This window comes from Zonotrichia leucophrys, chromosome 1 (genome assembly GCF_028769735.1).
Source record: "Zonotrichia leucophrys gambelii isolate GWCS_2022_RI chromosome 1, RI_Zleu_2.0, whole genome shotgun sequence".
Lineage (NCBI taxonomy): Eukaryota > Metazoa > Chordata > Aves > Passeriformes > Passerellidae > Zonotrichia > Zonotrichia leucophrys.
Window position 1 is genome coordinate 101145953 of NC_088169.1, and position 17737 is coordinate 101163689.

The following is a 17737-nucleotide window of genomic DNA, read 5'->3' on the forward strand; positions in this document are numbered from 1 at the left end:
GAGCAACCGTGTCCCTGCTGCCACAGCCCCACCAGCACGGGGGGACCTGGATGTTCAATGCGGGTAGGGGGCTGCATGGCAGGGCTTGCAGGAGCTGTGTTAGAAAGGGCTTGGCTCCTCCTGCAGCCCTAGTGCTCAAGCTACGGGCTGAAGAGTGTTCTGCCTTTTCCTGAAGTGCGTGGTTGGTCTGCATTCTCAGCTGGGGAGGGAAAGGGGTCTCTGGTGGGCTGTCTTCAGCCCCCAGAGGGGCCTGCCTCTTATCTGTATCCCCATCCTGACAGAGATGCATGGCTTCTCCCTCTGCTCTGGTGCCACTGACCCCTCCTGGAATGTGTCTCCTGGATTGAATCCTGCCAAGCTGTTAGGGGCAGCCCTTGTTCTCAGCTCCATGTTTTAATTGGTGCCTGGAGGAAAGCAGGAAGTCCCCATTGCTATCCAAAACAGCAACATGAGGGCACAGGATCAAGGGCTGGGGACTTCAAGGGCTGGCCAGGACAGGCCTCTTATACCTGTGCAGGATAGAGGACTGGGGATATAGCACCAGACCAAGGGTTGGGGACACAAGGCAGAATGGAGGGCTGGGGACATGGTGTATGATGGGGGGGGTTGGGAACATTGAGGGCTGGGGACACAGGGCAGGATCAATGCTGAGGTGGCCCCAGGCTTTTGGCAATTGGGGCGTGAACACGCAAGCAGAATCATCCTGAGTTCAAGGGCATCCTCTCCAATGGGTCCCTCCCGTCCCCTCCCAGGTCCTACATCTACCAGAGGCGCTGGGTGAAGCTTGACCCTGACTACCTCCGCTATTTCGACAGTGAAAAGGTGGGTGGAGAAGATGGATATGGGGGTTTGGGATGAGAAGGTGGCAGAGGAGCTGCCCCAGCAGGGCCACCTCCCTCTGCCACCTCCCAGCTCGGAGACATGGCTGTACCAAGGGTCAGTATCCCAGGGAGCGGCCATGGCTGGCTGCTGGGGATGAGGCTCAGAGCCTCCTGGACACTGGAGCTGGAGCACTGGGAGCCAGGGGCACTAACAGCCCCGTTTGACACAGACATGAGCAGCGTGTCTCCCACTCCCTGACCCAGGATACCTACTCCAAGCGGCTCATCCCCGTCTCCTCCATCTCCCGCGTCTCCAGTGTTGGGGACCAGAAATTTGAGGTTGTCACCAACAACCGCAACTTCGTGTTCCGGGCTGAGAATGATGGTGAGTGACAGTGACAGGGGTCCCTGTTCCCCAGCTCCTCTCCCTTCCCAGCCCAAGGGATGGCTCCTGTGCTCAGGCTGATCCTGACTTGTCTCGCCTTCGGCCCCACAGCCGACCGCAATGAGTGGATCCGGACCCTGCAGCAGATTGCAGAGGAGCGGAAAGGCAAAACTGCAGTGAGGACATCGATGTCCTTAGCCACTGATAGTGCCACTGAGCCAGCTGATAAGAGTGGCTTCCTGGAGCTGCGGGGCTTTAAGCACAAGCTCTTTGTGGTGGTGGCTGGGGACAAAGTGTTCCTTTACAAGAATGCAGAGGTGAGTTGTTGGGGGGGCTGTGGGCACTGTGGGGAACCTTGATGCCCCTTCCCTGTGCATCCCCAGCCTGAGCAGAGCAGCAGTGAGCCAGGGCACCCAGGCTTGCCACCATCCCTCAAATAGGGACAGCACAGAAGCCACAGGGAGCTGCCCTCTGAGCCCTCCCTCTCTGTTGGTTCTGAGCCTTGGGATCTCCCAGGAGCATGACACCCACTGTAGCTGCTTCCAGAGTCTGTGGTGCCCTAGCTACACCCAGGTCAAGAGCTGGGTAGTGAAGGGACAGAGTTACCCTAGCTCCCAGGCACTGGATCCCATCATCCATTCCCCCCTCATCCCTTGCCCATGCTCCCCACCAGGACTATCGGCTGGGGATTGGCATAACCTACATTGAGATGAATGTTGGGAATGTCAAAGAGGTGGATCGCCGGAGCTTTGACCTGACCACACCATACAGGATCTTCAGGTGAGGCCAGGGTGGGGAGGGGGTGCTGAGGGTGCTGCCCACCCTGAGCCATGGTATATCTCACCCCCATCCCTCTGGCAGCTTCTCTGCTGACTCGGAGCACGAGAAGGAGGAGTGGGTGGAGGCCATGCAGCAGTCCATCACTGAGGCACTCTCCAACTCGGAGGTGGCCGAGAGGATCTGGGCGGTGGATTCCAACCGCTTCTGTGCCGACTGCGGCTCCCCCAAACCCGACTGGGCCTCCATCAACCTCTGCGTTGTCATCTGCAAGAGATGTGCAGGTACCCATATCCAGAGGGGCATACATGGGGATCCCTGGGGACCCCCAGACCCTTCCCACCCCAAAATGGGTCCCTAATGGCTCATCTCACTGGCAGGGGAACACCGGGGATTGGGCCCTGGCATCACCAAAGTCCGCAGCTTGAAGATGGACAGGAAGGTGTGGACTGAGGAGCTGATCGAGGTAGTGGCACAGTCCCAAAAAGCCCTTTTGGGGGGCAACACGCCGTTCCCTCTGCATTATGGAGCTGTGGGCTGGGGGGTGCTGGAGCACGGCAGGGCTCTTCCAGGCTGATTCCAGGCCCTTGGGGGGACACCATGGTGTGGCTTGGCTAGGGAGAGGAACCCCAGCAGCCTTTCTTTCTGTCCCTGTGGACCTCTGGCAGCCAGTTCAGCATGCCTCTAGGGACAAGCGGCACTTGTGTACCACAGACAGACAGACAGACGGTGTCTCTTTGTCCGTGGGGCCGTGGCTGTGGGGCCGTGGCTGTGGGGCGGGAGTAGGCCCAGGGGCAGAGCACTCCCTTGAAGCGCTATGGCCGCCGGCGCAGAGGAATGTGCCGGCGCAGCCAGGGCCGGGAATGGGTGGGCGGGCGCAGCTGGGATTCGTTTCAAGACCTAACCTGGCAGCCATTTCCCGCCGGCAGAGCCTGGCTGGCTCCGTTCTTCCCATCCATCCCGCTCAGAGCCTGCATTCCTGCTCGGCGTCCCACCCGCGCAGCCCCCGCCTCCAGCACTGCCTGCTCCCCGAGCTCCCAAACGCTTCCAGCTGCTCCTGCGGCTGCTCCCCTTCCCCTCCCCTCTCTGGGAACCCTGCCCGAAACCACCCCGGCATCCCCAGGGCTGCGGCTCGCACCGCCCCTTCTCCCCTCTCGCATGCACCCGTTCCAGCCCTGAGAGCTGCGGGCAGCTAGCAGAGCCCCGTGGGTATTGAGATGTGTATCTCTTGGTAAATCTCTGAATGGCAGATTCAGAGACCCTCTGCTCAGCTGCGGGTAGCGGGTTGGCAAGGGGCCACCAAAAGCGCTTTGAATCTGTCCCCATGGGTACCGAGCACCACCCCGCCTCCCACAGCTGGGTGCTGCTTTCCAGATGTGCTTTTCCAGGGCAGGAAGGGGAGCTGGCGGCTGTGGGGGCTGTTGGATGCTGCATGCCTGCAGTGGGTGGGTGGGTCGGTGCACCTGCACCCTGCCCACCCCCAGTGCCCACTCCCCTACACCACCCATGCTCTTCCTGCACCCCACTGTCCTCCGGGCAGTACCCTGCCCCCCAGCAAAGCCCTCCAACCAACATGCCCCAGCAGTGTGGTCGCATTGCCGTCTCCTTGTCATTGTTTCCACAGCTCTTCCAGCGGTTTGGCAACATAATGGCCAACCAGTTTTGGGCTGCAAATGTGCCTCCCAGTGAGGCCATCAGCCCTACCAGCGGCAGCCAAGAGAGGAGGCGCTTCCTCATCGCCAAATACCGGGAGGGCAAGTACCGTCACTACCACCCACTCTTCGGCAACCAGGAGGAGCTTGACAGGGTCAGTTTCCCCAGGGATGGGCACCCACTTCGGGGTTCTGCCTGAGCTGGGGTCCTGAGGCTCTTTGGGGAGTGAAATCTATGTCCAAGCAGCCTGCCCCCCATACCTCCCTGCCTGTATCCCCCCAGCCCCCATTGCACACCCTTTGTCCTCACTGTGCACACCAAGCCAAAGTCTGGAGTCTCAGGAATGATGAGCCCGCTATGGGGACAGGGTAACATCTCTGCCATGGGGTGTAACCAGCTTCATGTCCAGGCTGGAGAGCCTTGTGCGAGATGGGATCTCCCTACCACAGCCAGGCAGTGCCAGGGTTTACCTCTCCCTGGCTCAGAAACTGTTTGGGGTTCAAGCTCTGGGCTGGATGGGGCTCAGAAGAGCTGGTGCTGGGGGCACACCCCAGCTGAGGCAGCGTGACATCCCTCCCAAGGAGTACCTGGCCAGCACTCCTAATCACCGCTGGTGGCACTCATTCCCAGCGCTGGCTGTTGGCAGGGTGCCAGGCTGGAGCGGTCACACAAGGAATATGACACATGGAATGCCATCCTGGCACTCTGGCTGCTGACCTTCACCTCCTGCTCTGCCATGGCTTTGTCCCTGCCGTGGCTTCTGCAGTGTTTTTACAAGCGGTGGGGGTACATGGGGGGCCCGGCCAGCCGAGGGAATTCGCATGTGGGCTTGTTTGTTTTCCTACTCTGCCTTGGCCGGCCCGCCCCGCTGCCGTATGACTTCACCCCGGCTCCTTAAGGGAGGGATTCGCTGCCGGCTCCAAACTTTTTCTCCCAGTTTGAGCCTCCTTTGTTCTGACCAGGCGGCTGGGAGGCGGCCGGGGGTCCGGCAGCTCGCTGAACTCTCCCGGCTCCTTTTGCCGGGGGTTTCCTCCTGCTCCTCCTCCTCGGTGGGAGCCATCAGCTTCAGCACGGGCCTCCTGCCTCTGCTGCAGGCTCTGTGTGCGGCCGTCACCACCAGTGACCTGGCAGAGACGCAGGCTCTGCTCTTCTGTGGGGCATCGGTGAGCTGTGACACCGGGGACCCCCAGTGCCCAACGCCCCTGGCCCTGGCTGAGAGGAGTGGGCAGCGGCTGCAGATGGAGTTCCTGCTGCACAACAAAACCTCAGGTAAGGGCTGGCCCCCTTGGAGCTCCACCATGAGCTCACACCCACTGACAACATTCCTGGAGTTGCTGCTGGGCTGTTCCGGGGGACACAGCTGTGCTTTGAGCTGGTCCCAGCTCTGTGTCCTGCCCAGCAGCTTCCTGGTGGGAGGCTCTCCATCTGCTGGCACTGTCGAGGATCTGTGTACCCCGTGAGAGGGAAGAGAGGCTTTGGGGAACCCCTGCACCCCTGGGGGCTCAATCCCAGCTGGGAACACGGGTCTGGAGCCCAGCTGGTGATGCAGGCTGGCGTTGCAGGTACCAGAAGGGCTAGGAGAGAGTATTCCCACACCATCCTGGCATGCTGTGGGCATTTCAGGCAAGGGACATTCCTCTGTCAGATGGGCAGCCCCCCTCCAACATGTCCCTGGGGCAGGAGGGCTGACCCCCTAATGGGACCCCCAGTCCCATTCTGCTGGCTGTGCATCCCAGCCCCTGAACTTGACTCCAGGAGGGCTGACAGCTCCCATGGGATCTGCACCCTAATACAGGCATTGGGCAAGTGGGCAGGAGCACTTGGGTGGGTGGAACAGAGGTGTGGGGGGCTGGCCAGCACCTGCCAGAGCTGTCACCTCCCCCCTTGTGTCGGCAGCCAAGTCTGTCCTGCGGAAGTTGGAATTTGCCCAGGTCTGGGGCTGGCCCAGCTCTTCCTGATGCGTCAGCACTAAAGGTGTCTGGGAGAGCTCTGAGGCCTCCCAGGCCTCCCCAGTGAGCCAGAGAAATCCAGAGCTCGGGCTCACATTGTTCCCATCTAGTCCCAGCTCAATGCTTAGGGAGCGGCTTTGGGGAGGACTCAGGATGTGGAATGACTCCTAGGCAGCGCTGGATTTGGATACCAGCACTGTTCCTTGCACCCCAGCTGTGCTGTGGTGGGAGCTCAGGGTGCAGCCTGTGAGATGCTCCTTGTGCTGAGATGGGGGAATCCCAGCTGCCTGGTGGGGCTGGGGGAGGAGGGCAGCTCCCCATGACAGACTGATCTCGCTGCCTGCAGAGCCGCCACGCCTGGAGATGGTGTGCAGTGAGGAGAAGCACTACTCTGTGCACCTGCCCTCCATCACCCACAATGGCTTCCTCTACAAGACCCCCTCCATGGTCAAGCCCATCAGTGAGCGCAAGGGCCCAGAAGGTACATGTGCGAGGCAGATAAAAGGGAGCTGGGAGGTTGATAGGGGAAATTGCACCCTCTCTTGTGTTCTCTCAGGCATTGAAAAGGTGGTGGGGAAGTGCAGCACTACTTGGTAGCCTGGTTTGATGGGTGGTCACATCAGATGGGCACCCAGCAGTGCTCAGGCTGGTTGGGTGGGAGCCATGGGGTGTGTCAGAGCTCAGGGGGGCTGCTCAGTGCTCTCCTGTGCCGTGCAGAGTTCAGCAGGCGGTGGTGCACGCTGCAGGATGGCGTGCTCAGCTACTACGAGAACGACCGTAACACTGTGCCCAATGGCGAGATCAGGGTGGAGGAGATTGTCTGCCTGGTGAACAACCCACTCCATGCCCATGGGTAAGGCTGCACTCCCTGGAGCACCCCCACAGCCCCTCTGTTCCTGCATGGCCTGGCATGGCTGCAGTGGCCCCCATGAGGGGTGCCAACAGGGGACTGCAGTCCCCAGCCCCACCAATGGCCCCTGAACTGTTGGCTCTGCAGGGGTTCTGTGTAAATAGTTTGCAGCCCCTTTGGAGCATCTTTCCTATACTTTTGTAACACCTTTGAGACCTCTTTGCAGCTGCTGTGTAATCCCTTTGGAACCCCAGTCCAGCTCCTTTGTAACCATTCTGTGGCCCCTGTGCAGTCACCTGTTGGAATGTATCTGGCAGCACAGGAATGCTGGAGTGCCCGGGGCCATGGTGGGGGGATCCCACATTAGATCAGCCATTGTCAGAGCCATCATCAGCCATGCAGCAGGATGCTCTCACCCCTGGAACACCCCTGTCACCAACCCAACTCTATCCCACCCCTGTGGGTACCCAGGCTCTGCTTTTCCTCTCTCCTGAAGGATCGAGAGCACGTTTGAGGTGTACACCGAGGCAGATCGACTCTACCTCTTTGGGCTGGAGAGCCCTGCCTCTGCTCGAGAGTGGCTCAAGTCCATTGCCAAGGTGGGATGCAGGGGCCTGGGGTGGCCCTGGGTGCTGGTGGCAACTGGACACAGTGGTGCTGATGGATTCCTCTCCTCCCTGGCTCAGTCCTTTGTCCACCCCTGTGCCGAGGAGCTGCTGGCGCTAGACTTTGAGCGGCTTGGCCGACTGCATTACAAAGGGGGTCTCACCCTGGAGCGTGCCCAGGAGGGCTGGTTTGCCCTGGTTGGCTCCACTCTCCATGTCTGCTCCGAGGATGGCCGTCGGCAGGAGCCTCTCCAGCTGCGCAAGCTGCAGGAGCTCTGTGAGTACCCCTGCCCTGCTGGCAGGACCCCCTGGCTGGGGGCAGGGTGTGTCCCCCAAATCCTGCTCTAGGGTGCACCTAGCTTTTGGTGGGAGGCTGGTGGATATCGCTCCTGTGGAGCTCAGGGTCCCTTGAAAGAGAGGGAATGCAGCTGCTGTTTTTCCTCTCCATCCTCTTCCCCCTCTCCATCCTCTTCCCCATCTCTGCTTGTCCCATTTGGACTGGAGCCAGACCTGTTGGCAGAGCCTCCCAGAGCATGCGGGTCTAGGGAAGCTGTGGCACCCCATGTTCCCATGATGGGTGATGGGCTCCCTGCCTTCCTTTCCAGCCATCCAGGGGGACCATGAGGTTCTGGTGCTGGTGGAGAGGCGGAGGTAAGAAGGTGGGGGAAAAGCCCCACTGCCAAATATCCCTCCTTGTTGTGGAGTGCCTTTACCCTCCCTGGCATGACTGTAGACCCCCAAAACTGAGTTGGGCTCACCTGCAGGCCCCCAGGGCCAGCCTTCCTGGGGGTTGCAGATGTGCAGTGGGATGTGAGGGGAGCCCCCTGCTGAGCCTAGGCCTGCTGGCAGGACGCTGTACATCCAAGGGGAGCGGAAGCTAGATTTCCTGGGCTGGGTCCATGCCATCCAGAAGGCTGCGAGCAGCTCGGGAGACACCTTGTCGGAGCAGCAGCTGACGGAGTCGGACGTCCCACTGCTGGTGGACCGCTGCATCGACTACATCACTCAGTGTGGTATGGATCAGGTCCTGGCATGCTGGCAGGGACCAGAGCATGGCAGTCAGGTCACCCCACTGGTGTGGTGTGGCAGGCTGAGAACCCTACATGCTTGTGATACGTGATTCCCTCCCTCCCTGAACACCCAGCTGTGTGGGAGGGCTCCATCTCCAGCAGGGCTTTGTCTCCAGTCCCAGGAGCACCTGCAGCATGGTGGCACCTGGCAGTGTTTGATGGTGGGCTGGGAGTGGGGTCTGTCTCCTGCAGAGGGGGTCTCATTCCCTCTGGCTCCATCACAGGGCTGACATCTGAGGGAATCTACCGCAAGAGCGGGCAGAACTCCAAGACCACCAGCCTGCTAGAGGCGCTGCAGCGGGATGCACGCTGTGTCTGCCTGAAGGAGGGCGAGCACCATGTGGATGATGTTGCCAACACCCTCAAACGCTTCTTCCGTGACCTTGGGGATGGGCTCTTCACGCGGCGGTGGGCCCCAAACTGGCTGTGGGCAACAGGTGAGCCCTGGGGGCTGCTTGGGGTGGCAGAGGAGGGGTGTGGGCCACCCAGATCTCTGCAGCCAATTTGTCCCCTTCATGGGTTGAAGAAACATGTCTGGGCTCCACATGTTTCCCTGTGCTGGGGTCTCAGGTGGTGTGTGGGGAGTGGAGTGTGTTCATGCTGCCCCTGTACTGACTCATGCTCTGGCAAAGGTGGGGCTGAGACAGGGGAGACAGCCAGGTCCCCCTTCCCTTCTGGATCTGCCCACTGGACACTTGGGATAGATGCACCCAGCAGTAAAACAGACACAAGCTGTGGTGCCATGGGGCTGGGATGCTCTGGCTTCAGAGAGCTGGATGCTCCAGCCTTGTGATGCTCCAGCTCTGTGGAGCTGGGATGCTCTGGGCCCATGATGCTGGGATGCTCTGTTCCCATGAATCACGGGTGATCTAGCCCTGCAGAGCTGGGATGCTGTAGTCCCATGGAGCTGGAGTGCCCTGGCCTCACAGGTCTGAGATTCTCCAGGCCTAGGATGCTCCAGCACCTTGGAACTGGCAGGTTCCAGCCCCATGGAGCTGAGATGCTCCTTCCCCATTCAGCTAGAGTGCTCCAGCCCCATAGAGCTGGGACAGTCTGGCCACATGGAACTGGAGTGCTTTGGCTCCATCATGCTGGGGTGCTCCATGCTGGATTACTCTGGTCCATGATTCTGGGATGCTCCAGCTCCGGCATGCTCTGGCTCTGCAGACAGGGGATGTTCTCTGGCCTCATGGATTTGGGGTGCTTCATCCCCACATTGGGACAGGAGAGCGAAAGTGAAGTGTGTAGAGGGGATGGTGTGTTCCTGAGCCCTAATCTCCACTTTGTGCTCCTCCATGTTCATTCTCTCCCTCTGGCAGCACTGGAGGATGAGGGGGCAAAGGTTGGCGAGTACCGGCAACTCTTGGCTGCCCTCCCTCCGGTGAACCGGGCCACGCTGAAGGCGCTCATCAATCACCTCTTCCGGTATGGCATCCACCCCCTGGGCATCAGCCTCTCCACTGTGGGGTCCCTGGTGGCTCTGGGGTGTGGGAGAGCCATTGTCCTTTCGCTCATGTCCCCTGCAAGGAAAGGAGAGGAGTTTGGGGCCAAGCTGTGCCTGATGCCAAGCATTGTGTCCTGCATGGGGGTTGAAGGGAGGGGATCTGGGGTGGGCTCTGGGGCAGGAATCCTGACAGAGTTTCCCACAGGGTCCAGTGCTTCTCTGGGGAGAACCAGATGAACACACACAACCTGGCCATTGTCTTTGGGCCCACACTCTTCCAGACGGATGGGAAGGACTACAAGGCAGGACGTGTGGTGGAGGACCTCATCAGTCACTACGTGGAGATCTTTAATGTAGGTTCACCCCTGGGTCCCAGTGTGTGGGCATTCACAGGGAATGGAGAGGTGGAACAAAGAGGAAGTCAGGTTTGCTTTGTCTGTAGACATCTTGCTTTGGAGACAAGGGCAGAGAGAGGACCATGTCTTTTCGAACTTTGGAAAGTGGAAGCCTGGAGCCAGAATGGTCTGGTCAGCCCTGATGGCTTCTCTTCCCTGGCAGGTCAATGACCAAGAGATGAAGAAGCAGCAGGATGAAATCACAGCCATCATGAAGATGCGGGAGGCATCATCCAGCGGAACACAAGTGGGTCCTGGACATGGGGATGTCTTCTCCTGGGGCCCTCAGTGTCTACTGTAGCATGAACATGCCCTGGGCAAGGGATGTCCACACTGGTGGGGGGGGATTTCACCCACACATGAGAAGCTGCAGGTTGAAACTCTTTACTGTTGCCTTGCAGCAAGCTGGTGACTTCATCTGTACTGTCTACCTGGAGGAGAAGAAGACAGAGACAGAGCAGCATGTCAAGGTGAGTGGTTGGGCAGAGGGTGAAGAGGGGGCAGAGGGGACAGGCATCGTTGTATGCCCAAGCCTCTGTGGAGGCATGGGGACTCATGCTGAGCTGGGTGCCTGTGGTGTGAGGATGGAAGGGCCCTGGGCACTGACTGATGGAGACTTGCCCCCTCCCTCAGATCCCGGCCACGATGACGGCTGAGGAGCTCACCTTTGAGATCCTGGACCGGCGGAAAATTGTCATGAAGGAGAAGGACTACTGGAGCTGCTTCGAAGTGAATGAGAGGGAAGAGGCAGGTTGGTGCAGGGGCATGAGGAGTAGAGAGATGGAGATGGAAGTGGGGATGATCTTAGAGTTGGAGATGGGGATACAGATGGGGATGAAGTGGGGATGAGGGTGGAAAAGATGATGGACATGGTGATGCAGATGGAGTAAGGATGGGTATGGGGATAGAGATGGAGATGGGAATGGATATAGGGGACGGGTATGAAAAATCTCCCCTTGTGATTGCACCATGGAACTGTCTGGGATGGGCTCAGGTGCTCAGGGGAGGACAGTTGCTCACGTCATCCAGCTTGCACATGGCCGAGTACTGCAGATGGGCTGAAGTTTGGGCCAGGGCATCTGTCTGTATCCTTGGGAGTTCAAGTGCCTTTGAAACTTTGATGGGGGAGGTGTCCAGCTTCTCTGGCCACCAAAGTGAGCAGCCCTATGTTGGCCATAGGCAGCAGCAAGGGAGAGATAACAGAACTGGGATGAGAGCCTGGTCCTGCCTGCTGGTGTCTTGAGGTCCTGCTGCCAGTGGGTGGGGGACAGTCTTTTCTAGGTAACAAGTCGCAAGAGGAAATGGCCTCAAGTTGTGCCAGGGGAGGTTTAGGCTGGATATCTGAGAAAATTCCTTCAACTAAAGAGTTGTCCAGCCCTGCCACAGGCTGCCCCAGGCAGTGGTGGAATATCCCTGGAGAAGACCTGTAGGTGTGGAACTTGGGGACATAGTTTAGTGGCAAGGCCATGTCAGACCCTCAGGACACAAGTGTGTCATTCACTGGATGGCAGCTGGCCCTGGGTGCCCTTCCTGAGACCTGACTGTGCCCTGACTTACAGAGCGGCCCTTGCATTACTCGGAGAAAGTTCTGCCCATCCTGCACTGCCTGGGCACAGAGAGTTACCTGGTGGTGAAGAAGCAGATGTCCATGGAGAACATGCTCCTCTACCTTGGTGAGAGGCAGGGACCATGGTCTGGGAAGGCAAGAATGGGATGGGATGAGGATTGAACACTGATGGGGATGCAGAGTGTGGAGGGAAGGGGATGGAGAAGGGGTTGGGAATGGGGAAGAGGATGGTATGAGATCCAAGTAGGCACCAGCTCAGTTAGCATGTGACTTGGAGTCCCCTGATATGGTGTCATGGCCAAGTGCTGTGCCCAGAGCAGTAGGGAAGCTGCTCCTGCCTGCCCTGCCTGGCCTGGGAGTTGAGGGGCAATGCCAGGATTCTGCAGCAGCTGGAAGGCTGCTGTGACAGGGGATGAGGGTCTGGCTGTGCCCTCCTTGGGGGGCCTGTCCCCCGTGGGGGGCTGGAGCTGCTCAGGCATGTGCTTCCAGCCAGCAGAGTGGGTGACTGCAAGCATGGCATGATGAAATTCCGGGAGGAGAGGAACCTGCTGGGGCTTGGGCTGAGCACTGGCTTCCATGATCGCTACTTCATCCTCAACCACTCCTGGCTGCGTCTCTACAAAGAAGTGCGGGTGAGCCCTGCCTTCCCCTTCTCCTTCTTCTCCTTCTTCTCCTTCTTCTCCTTCTTCTCCTTCTTCTCCTTCTTCTCCTTCTTCTCCTTCTTCTCCTTCTTCTCCTTCTTCTCCTTCTTCTCCTTCTTCTCCTTCTTCTCCTTCTCGTTATCCTTCTCGTTCTCGTTCTCCTTCTCGTTCTTCTTCTTCTCCTTCTCCTTCTCCTTCTCCTTCTCCTTCTCCTTCTCCTTCTCCTTCTCCTTCTCCTTCTCCTCGTCCTCCTCCTCCTCCTCCTCCTCCTCCTCCTCCTCCCCTTCCCCTTCCCCTTCCCCATCCCCATCCTGCCCTTCCCTGCCCTGCCACAATGTGGTTTTCTGGGGATTCCCTGAGGACACGGGACTCACGTGGGCTGACATTGCTCGATCAGTGCAGGCAGCAATGGGGTTGCCATGGCACAGGCAGCTCAGGCAGCCAAGGGCAGTGTGGGCAGTGCCAGAACTGGCCCCTGGAGAGCTGTGTCACCCAGACCTGGAGCAGATCCCACAGCTCCTGGTCAGTGCCAGGGCTGAGGAGGGACATGCTGGCATACTGGCTGTGCAGTGACAGCCCTTCTGTGCCCCCAGTTCCTGGTTGCCCTGATGTGACACTCCATTACCACTCCATTAGCACTCCATCCCTGTGCCCACCTGTGGGCATTGGGGGGCTGCAGGGAGGGGTCCCCCATCTCTGTTAACCCTTCTCCTCTGTTGAACAGAGCCTGAGGCAGCGGAGCCCCCCCTTGGAGAGCGTGAGTAGGGAGGGGAGCGGGGGGCTCAGCTGGGGTGCAGGGGCTCCCATGCCCTCTGCCCTTACAAGTCTGCCCAGGGTTGACCTCAGATCCCAAATCCAGGGTCAGTCCCAAATCCAATCCTGCAGCACACACGTGCCAATCACTGGAACTGTCCCTGGTGCTACCAGCTCTCCCCATATGGCCCTTCTGGCTTGTGGGTCCCGCGGTCCTTCACTCCGGGCAGCCAGAGCTGGGTCTGGGGTAGGGACCAGAGAGGATAGGGATAGGCTGAGCTGCCTCCCCATCCTGCAGGCATTGGATCGGGCTCTTGTAAGTCAACACTGCTTGCATGTGAACATGGATGGAGGGTCCCCAGTGTGGCACCTGCTTCATGGCAAGGCACAGCCAGCACTATAAGGGTCCTCATGCTGTGCCACAATGGCAGTGGGACACTTAGGAATGTGCTCTGGGCAGAGTGGATCCAGATCCACCACTGCCATGGCTGTGGCCATGATACTGAGGAGGGATATGAGGTGGGATCCCATGGGGAGTGCCTATTGCCAGACTCTCATTGAGACCCTGTCACAATGTGCAAGTGCTGCTCCCAGCTCAGGAGGCAACTGGCACTGGCTAGAGGGGACAGGCCATCTGTGTCCCTTTCCTGCTCCCTGTGGCCCTTGCCATGGGTGACAGACACTTGCTCTGCTCCATGCTGGTGACCCTCCTCCCTGTCACCACATCACTGCAGCTTTTCCTCCTGCTGGGGGAGGACCCTATCCCAGCACCAGTGGGGACTGTGCTGGGTGGGGATAGGTCTGGCAGCCACCAACCCAGTGCTGGTGCCCTGTTCCCCCAGAGTCACAAGCCAGAGAAGGAGTGGCCTGTCCGAAACCTGAAGGTCTACCTGGGCGTTAAAAAGAAGCTCCGACCCCCGACGTGGTGAGCAGCAAAGGGGTGGCCTGTGGTGCCGAGGGATGAGGATTGCCGTGGAGATGGGGACAGAGAAAATGACAGGGACAGTTTTGACTGCTGGACCCGTCCCCTGCTGGCCAGGCCTCCTGCCACCAGGTGTCAGAGCAGCCCTGTAGCTTGCTTTGCAGCCCAGTCCAACCAGCAGGGACTGTGCTGTCCCCGGCACTGTCCCCACCCTGTATTCGACACTGTGCCCACCTTGTCTTTCTCCCAAGCCCTGTTCCTGGCCCTGTCTCGGGGTGTGTTTGTGTGGATGAGGGGATTTGCAGAACTGGGGGAGGGTTTGTGGGGCTGGAGTGGGCAGTTGCAGGGATGGTGGGGGGTTTGCAGAGATGGGGATGGAAGGGATGAGAGGGGTTTGCTGGGGTACTTGGCCAGCAGAGGATGGCTGTGTGGGCTGTTGGGATTCATGTTTTCACTCCTCTCTTCCAGCTGGGGTTTTACAGTATTCTACGAAAATGAGAAGCACGAGAAGCAGCAATGGTGAGGGAAGGTGACACGGGATACTAAAGTTCTCCCTGGGACAGACAGACAGACACATGGCAGCTCTCTGGAGCCTTTGCCATGGCAGGGGGAGATGGGGAATCATAGAAATCATGAAACAATTTGGATGGGAAATGACCTTGAAGATCATGCAGTGGCACCCTCCTGACACTGGCAGGGATGTTAGATGTGTGGAGACAGCCTGGCTGAGCTCTCCTGGCCCCAGACAAGTTCCCCCTGAGGAACCTCTGTGGCTGTCCCCTTCATTCCCCCGGGGTCTCATGCAGAGCAGCAGCTGGGGTCTCTGGAGCAGGCAGGTGTCCCTGCAGTGGGCAGAGGGGACACCCTACTTGCCACCACCACCTCCTCTGGCTGCTGACACTGTTTCCACAGGTACCTGTGCTGTGACACCCAGGCTGACCTGCGGGAGTGGTTTGCCACCTTCCTTCAGGTGCAGGTAGGCAGAGGGCTGGATGATCCCTCCCTGTGGCACCCCCTGGGGGACAGCAGACACCCTTTGGGGTATCCAAGCATCCCTAAACACCAGCACCCCGGGGCAGAAGAGAGCTCCTGGGGTGGGTGTGTGCCTGGTGTCCCTGACTGTCCCCTCTGCCTGCAGAACGGGGGTGCCCTGTGGCCCTCGGAGCGTCGCAGGGCGCGGGTGGCGCGGCCGCAGCAGGATGCCAGGTTGGGTAACATCTCCCTCATCCCGCTGCGGGGCAATGAGAGCGAGATGAGGAACAGTGTGGCTGCTTTTGCTACTGACCCCCTAACTGTGAGTGATCTGGGGGCACTAGATGCTGCTCATGCAGGGCTGCATCCCCCCTGCATCACATGATGGGTGGGTCCTGGTCTCCAAACCTGGGTGGGGGATGTCGTGGTTCCCACTCCTGCTCCTGTTACTTATGTACTGCATCATCTCCAGTGGTGGATCTGGGAGGGCAAGCTGATCCTTTGGGGGCTGCTGGAGTCTCCTGGGTCCAGGGGGTTCCAAATCATGTGATGCAAAAGGAAAGGATGCTGCCATGCTCCTGATTTTTCCTCTAACAGGGTTGGGTTTTCTGTCCTGGTCACAGATCACCTCCCCATCCTGCTGTCTTGTCTGTCTGCAATAGCTGTCCTGCCCATTGAGTGTCCCTCAACCATGTGGGTGCTGTTGCTGGACTCTTGCCCAGCCACGAGGCTGGTGGTGGGACAGAGATGATCCCACTGCCTCCAAGCCCATGGCTTGGGCCCTCGTTGCTGTTATAAACCAGGGGACAGGGCTGTGCCAGGGAAATCCCCCACCAGCATCAGTTGGGCATCACCCAGTGAGTGCTCAGGGATGCCCCAAGGGCAGAGGGCAACATCTTTGCTGCCCTGGAACTCCTGCACAGGCTCAGGTTTATAACAAAGGGCTGTGGGGAAGGCTCCAGGGGCTTTGCTGTGGGCTATGCTTCACAGTGTGCTTGAGGTGGTGTGGTCTGGTGCAGGGGACCAGCACACCAGGGCTCCCAGGGGACAGTGGGTGTCACCCACAATGGGGCCAGCATGAGAGGAGGTTCTGGGACTGCAGTGGGGTGACCTGGGGCGACCATAGTTTCTCTTGCTGGGCATTTTCCCTGTGTCTCCCTGGGTGCTATGCTGCCAGTGATGTGCAGACACGGAGGAGGAGGAGGCTGAGGATGAAAGGTGATTTGTCTGCCCTTTGTCCCCAGCTTCTGCGGAACGTCTGAGCTGGAAAACTGACATGCCAGTGAGTTTCACCCTACCTGCCTGCCCTGTCCTGATCTGATGACAGCAGGAGCCAAGAGCTCTGTCTGTCCTATTGCCATCCTGGCCTGGGGACATGGCACGTGTCCCCAAAGGTGAAAAGGGGTTGGGAGTGCCTGCTGTCCCCTTTGCTGACACTTTGCTCTCCACTTGTGCCACAGGTTCATCTCCAAGTGGGGCCGCCCTCAGGGTCTCGTGCCAGCCCCGTACTCCGGCACCTGCCCGGGTCCTGTTGCCTCCAGAGCCTCCACTGGGCCGTCTCACCTTCCACTGTGGGGACCACGGGCAGCCAGGAGGGCAGATGGCAGCGAGGCCACCCCCACCCAGCAGAGCTGGGCTTGGGAGCTATTGCCACACAGCCCACAGGATGTCAGCCCTGACTCTGTGCCCCAGTGCCTTTGGCCACCGCTTCTTTTCCCAGCTCCAGGAGGAGAAGCAGAGCCTGGCTGGGAGCTGCAGTGGAGGGCATTTGTGTTTCCTCTTTCATCCCCTATTTTTAAGTCTTTCTCCTCTGAAGTGATAAGGCAGGTGGGAGCTGCCCTTCCTGTGGGATGCTGCACTAGCCTTTCTCATGGGATGCATGCCTGGCCCCAGGCACTGCCATCATCCTACTCCCATCACTCCTGGGGAAGGGTCCCCTCTGTGCTGGGTAGGGCAGGATGACAAGAGCCTCAGTATTCACCCACACTGGGGAGGAGTTGCCCCTGGTCTCTGTCCTCCACCCATCACGATGGAGATGGCAGGAGCAGCCCCTGTGTCCCACTGCCACCTCTTGACGATATTAAAGGTCTTAAGAAATGAAGTGGGAGTGTTCAGGTCTCTGCCAGCCACACAGGGCAGGGGGGGACACTGAGAGCTGGAAGTGCAGAGGGACAGTCCTGGATGCACCTGCTGCGTGGTTGCCAGAGGATGAGTGCCATGGGGAAGGCAGTGAGCTGCCTTTTTGGGAACAGACCAGTGGCACCCCAGTCCAACAATCCTCTGCTGTGATTGCTGAGCCTTGCCAGTGCCAGGGGTGGGTGGGAGCTGCCAAGAAACACGTATCCAGGTGTGTTTCAGGGCCTGGCCCTTGCAGTGTGAGGCACAATGGGCATTTCAGCCTGGGAGCCGTCTCTTTGGATCATGGCAGCCTTAGGAACTCCTCCCCATAGCCCGTGGCTGATCCTGTGTGCTGCTGCTGCCTGCCAGTGCTTGTGACCTTGGCACTTGCCATGGAAACCCTTTGAGCTTCATCTCACAGCCATCGTGGTGGGGAACATCACAGTGAGTGGTGGAAGGTAGCTGGAACTCTGCTTTCCCTGGTTTCCAGGGATGTGGAATCCCCACAGATGTGGGGATGCAGGGCTGATGGGAGGCAGGGGTGCTGGTCCCCAGGGATGGAGGGATGCAGGGATAACTGCAGGGCTGGAGCATCACTCCCTGTTCGTTGTCTGTGGCAGCCCTGGGTGGGGGTGTCCCACGCCCCCTCCTCACGCTGAGCCACCACAGGGGCTGTGGGTGAGTCATGCGTGGGAGCAGGAGGGCTGTCAATCACCTGCAGGCGCTGCCAGGCTGCAGGGTGGTGGCAGCGGGGCTGGCACTGTCACCTGCACTGCTGCAAGGGCTGGTGGAGCCACTAAGAGGGAGACAGGCAA

General features: G+C 59.4%; 1 protein-coding gene across 5 annotated transcripts in view; it reads left to right on the plus strand.

The window, feature by feature from the left end:
• ARAP1 (ArfGAP with RhoGAP domain, ankyrin repeat and PH domain 1) overlaps positions 1-16905 on the plus strand; it is a 36038-nt gene extending 19133 nt beyond the window's left edge. For 3 of the 5 annotated variants that reach the window (XM_064726033.1, XM_064726070.1, XM_064726060.1), the window contains 29 exons: positions 753-822; positions 1086-1206; positions 1318-1523; positions 1880-1986; positions 2068-2267; positions 2364-2449; positions 3608-3790; positions 4731-4905; positions 5932-6066; positions 6303-6438; positions 6932-7034; positions 7122-7317; positions 7646-7691; positions 7890-8053; positions 8335-8547; positions 9430-9535; positions 9760-9907; positions 10113-10196; positions 10351-10419; positions 10583-10700; positions 11509-11622; positions 12006-12148; positions 12882-12914; positions 13753-13835; positions 14301-14351; positions 14745-14808; positions 14971-15126; positions 16049-16086; positions 16265-16905. In XM_064726033.1, coding sequence (XP_064582103.1) covers positions 753-822; positions 1086-1206; positions 1318-1523; positions 1880-1986; positions 2068-2267; positions 2364-2449; positions 3608-3790; positions 4731-4905; positions 5932-6066; positions 6303-6438; positions 6932-7034; positions 7122-7317; positions 7646-7691; positions 7890-8053; positions 8335-8547; positions 9430-9535; positions 9760-9907; positions 10113-10196; positions 10351-10419; positions 10583-10700; positions 11509-11622; positions 12006-12148; positions 12882-12914; positions 13753-13835; positions 14301-14351; positions 14745-14808; positions 14971-15126; positions 16049-16066 — 3328 coding nt within the window. In that variant the 3' untranslated portion in view covers positions 16067-16086; positions 16265-16905. The remainder of the gene's footprint in view (positions 1-752; positions 823-1085; positions 1207-1317; positions 1524-1879; positions 1987-2067; positions 2268-2363; positions 2450-3607; positions 3791-4730; positions 4906-5931; positions 6067-6302; positions 6439-6931; positions 7035-7121; positions 7318-7645; positions 7692-7889; positions 8054-8334; positions 8548-9429; positions 9536-9759; positions 9908-10112; positions 10197-10350; positions 10420-10582; positions 10701-11508; positions 11623-12005; positions 12149-12881; positions 12915-13752; positions 13836-14300; positions 14352-14744; positions 14809-14970; positions 15127-16048; positions 16087-16264) is intronic. The other 2 variants (XM_064726050.1, XM_064726042.1) reach the window with 2 other exon arrangements.
• Positions 16906-17737: the final 832 nt, after the last annotated feature.